At 49.2% G+C, this 3,808-nt stretch overlaps 1 protein-coding gene across 1 annotated transcript; it reads left to right on the forward strand.

The window, feature by feature from the left end:
* Positions 1 to 2,641: 2,641 nt before the first annotated feature.
* Positions 2,642 to 2,932, forward strand: LOC110547392 (large ribosomal subunit protein eL38-like). Its single transcript, XM_060388629.1, has one exon. The coding sequence runs from the start codon at positions 2,680 to 2,682 to the stop codon at positions 2,890 to 2,892; it is 213 nt and encodes a 70-aa protein (XP_060244612.1). The 5' UTR covers positions 2,642 to 2,679; the 3' UTR covers positions 2,893 to 2,932.
* The last annotated feature ends 876 nt before the right edge of the window (positions 2,933 to 3,808 follow it).

The following is a 3,808-nucleotide window of genomic DNA, read 5'->3' on the forward strand; positions in this document are numbered from 1 at the left end:
CAGAGAGAGGCGCTGGCACCGAGGAAGACACAGTCAACTTCAGGCCTTCACATGTGTGAGCGCAAATGTGCACCTGTGTCCCCACACACTCCCTCACACACGGCCCTAATAGGTCAGCATGTATACCCCTCAGACACTCTCAAAAACACCACCAAGATTTAAAAAGAGAAGAAAGTACAAGGGATGATAAAATCTGGTTGCGAATGAAAATTAGTTTAGCCAGTGGCACACACCTTTCACGCCTTTAATCCCAGCACTTGGGAGGCAGAGGCAGGTGGATCTTTGTGAGTTCAAGGCCAGCCTGATCTACAAAGTGGGTCTAGGACAGTCAGGACTACACAGAGAAACCCTGTCTCAAAAAACCAAAACCAAAGCAAATGAGAGAGCGAGGGAGGGAGGGAAGAAGGGAAGGAGGAAGGGAGGAAGGAGGAAGGAAGGAAGGAAGGAAGGAAGGAAGGAAGGAAGGAAGGAAGGAAGGAAGGAAAGGAGGGCATGGTAGTGCAATGCCTTTAGTCCCAGCATCAGGAAATACAGGCAGGTGGGTCTCTGTGAGCTTAAGGTCATCCCAGTCGGCTCAGCAAGTTCCAGGTCAAACAGACAACAAATAAGGAATGAATGAACTGGGGCTGGGAGGCTGGGGTGTGACAAAGATAAATACTTGCCAAGCATGTACAAAGGCTATGGCTGAATCCTCAAAACCAAAGCAAATACCAGACACAGGAACAAAGCAACAGAGCAGAGAGGAAGCTGGGGTGCAGGCACACGGACCTCGACCTATGAAGACAGCACAGCCCTGAGACGGGAAGGCCAGCTTTGTGAGGAGAGAGGACTCCCAGTGCGGCCACACTGGTCCTGAGTGCTCCACTCTTCCAGCCCTTTCCTTTGTTGGTTGGTGCCCCTGACCCCATGGTTTCTCTGTGTCCAAGAGCTCAGACCTGCCTGCCTCCGCTGGGATTAAAGGCAGAGGCCTCCTCACTCTACTCTCAACTTTTTTTGATTCAACATTTGTGTTTTTTATGAAACACAACACAGAATGTTTAGAGACTCTGTAGAGAAAACTGTTTTATAAAACCGGCTGGGGTGGCCACACCTATAATCCTGGAAGGCTGAGGCAGGAGGATTGCCTAGAGTTTTGAGGTGACCCTGAGCTACACAGTAAGTACCAAGACAGCCTGTGTAGCCCTGGCTGTCCTGGACTTGCTGTGTAGACCAGGCTGGCCTTGAACTCACAAGGATCTGCCTGCCTCTTCCCTGAGTGCTGGGATCACAGACATGAGCCACCTCGCCCAGCTCCTGTATATAACTTTGATTACGTGTGTGTAATGACGTGCTGGTACAGGCCAGAGGGCAACCTGTGAGAGTCAGTTCTCTTCTTCCACTGCATGGGTCCCAAGGGTGGAACGCAAGTCCTCGGGCTTAGCAGCAAGCACCTTTGCCCTGCGGGCCATTTCCATGCACCTTATTTCTCCACTCCTATCTTTCCAATCAACTGTGTGTGTGACCGTGAGTGCGGGTGCCTGTGGGGCCAGAAATGGGCATCAGAGAAATGGCTTGAAAGAAGAGGCAAGCGAAGGTCATTACTGAGCAGTGGTTCTCTCTCAGAAGGAAGGTCCCAACCCCCAGTGGAAATAGCACAGAACTGGCCTCTAACCCAGCGTGTTGCCCCAGGAAACAGAAACCAGAGCTGGGAGAGTCCTAGGACAATGGTGGTAGTGCTGAAAACTCTGGGGGAAAGAGGGAATTCGACAAGTAAAATGACTGCTCCTGACAATAAGTAGAAAAATCAGCTGCGCAAGGTGGTGCACACCTTTATCCCAGGCAGAGACAGGCGAACTCTGTGAGTTCAAGGCCAGCCTGGTCTACAGAGTGAGTCCAGGACAGCCAGGGCTACACAGAGAAACCTTGTTCTAAAAAAACAACAAAAACAAATCTGAAGGGGTTTGCTATAAGAACAATACTCCTTAGGCACTCCAGAGCCTAAGGCAGAAGGATAACAGGAGTTCAAGGGCAGCCAGGACCACGTGGAGAGATCCAGGTTAGCTGGGACTACAGTGTGACTTTGAAATACACACTTACACAGCTGAGAGAGAGGAAGGGGGAAATGGAGGCAGGAGGGAGGGAGGAGAAGAAGGCCGGTGTGATGGGACACATCTATCGTCCCAGAATTTAGAGGCAAGTGGATCAGGAGTTGAGGAGTTCAAGGCTAGCCTAAAACAAAACAGACTGTAAAAATGTCTACTCATCATGATAACAGAAGATGGCGCCCTTGAGCTGAAAAAACAAAACAAAAAAACCTAGGAAAACCCAAAAACCCTTCACCGTGTCCTCCAAAGACTCATCAGCGACAAGTTGATTTGGGAGGAGTGCACCGATTCGTCATCCAAAGCCAAGTGGTCAGCGCTGAAAACATACAAATGAGTAACAGTATGTATGTTGAGCAGGTTCTATTTTATGTATTTAGGAGTGTGTGTGTGATTGTATCTGTGTGCTTGTGTGTGTACATACACTCACATATATAAACAACTAAAGAAAAAGAGGTCATGCATTTGAAAAGGGGGGTGGTTGAAGGGAAAAAAAGGAAGAAGGAAATAATGTAATTATAATCTCAGGAAACTATTAAAAAAAGTTGGTTCAAGGTTCTTACCGCTGTGTGGTCGCCAGCGCCGAGCGCCCGTCACCATGCCTCGGAAAATTGAGGAAATAAAGGACTTTCTGCTCACAGCCCGGCGGAAGGATGCCAAATCTGCGAAGATCAAGAAGAACAAGGATAATGTGAAGTTCAAGGTTCGCTGCAGCAGGTACCTTTACACCCTGGTCATCACAGACAAGGAGAAGGCAGAGAAGCTGAAGCAGTCCCCACCCCCTGGTTTGGCAGTGAAGGAGCTGAAATGAACCAGTCCTCTGCATTTAACTATTAAAAATTATGGAAAGTCAAAAAAAAAAAAGTTGGTTCAAAAAATCTGATATATTAAAATGTGGTTAACGATAAAAAATTTAGTATCTAAAATTACAATAAGGAAAACACACACACACACACACACACACACACACACACACGAACCATGATAAGTTTTGGGTTTTGTTTTAGCTCTCTTTGGGTTTTTCTGAGATAAAATCTCATTAGGTAGCTGTGGTTCACAGAGACCTGTCTGTCCCCAAACTGACAGGAGATCCTCTTGCCTCTGCCCCCAGGTGCTGGGGCTAAAGGTGTGTGCCACCACGCCTTGATAGAACCACGTCGGGCGCTGTTCCAAAGCAGGAAAAGAGGGGCCCCAGCCACAGGGGCTACACTGTCCCCAGCCACGCTGTCCCTGGCGGCTCTTCAAGGTTGAAGCACATACTGCGTGTTGCTGATGATGTCTGAGAATTAGTTCCTTTAGGCAAAGGGAACCCTCTCACCCCAGGTCACCCCCCTTCCTCAAGATGAGCTGACAACAGTGGCCTCCACGGAGGGTGAGGAGCCCTCCCCGGCAGACAGACAAATTTGAAGGCTCACTCTGTTTCTGCCATCTAAGCACTTGGGAAGGTGTTCAAGGTCATCGCCAATGACGTGGCCGCTTTGAAGCCAGCCTGGGGTGCAGGGGCCCCTTCTTACACAACTGCAGAGGCCAAAAGTTGTCTCATTTAGACCTTTCTGTATGGGGTCAGCTGAGCCCATCAAGGCCCGTGATGTGGGCGGCTGCTTCCTGCCAGCCAGAGAAGGCAGCCATGGACACAAGGATTCACAGCCGGAAAGCAGTCATGTGCTACAGATCAAAGTTTTTGCCCTCGAGAACTGAGTGTTAAACGTTAACCAGCTGCTGCCCCT

This window comes from Meriones unguiculatus, chromosome 8 (genome assembly GCF_030254825.1).
Source record: "Meriones unguiculatus strain TT.TT164.6M chromosome 8, Bangor_MerUng_6.1, whole genome shotgun sequence".
NCBI classification, from domain to species: Eukaryota; Metazoa; Chordata; class Mammalia; order Rodentia; family Muridae; genus Meriones; species Meriones unguiculatus.

What these genes read in the sequence shown, in the direction of transcription:
- LOC110547392 (XM_060388629.1), top strand. Translation starts at nt 2,680, where the DNA reads ATGCCTCGGAAAATTGAGGAAATAAAGGACTTTCTGCTCACAGCCCGG.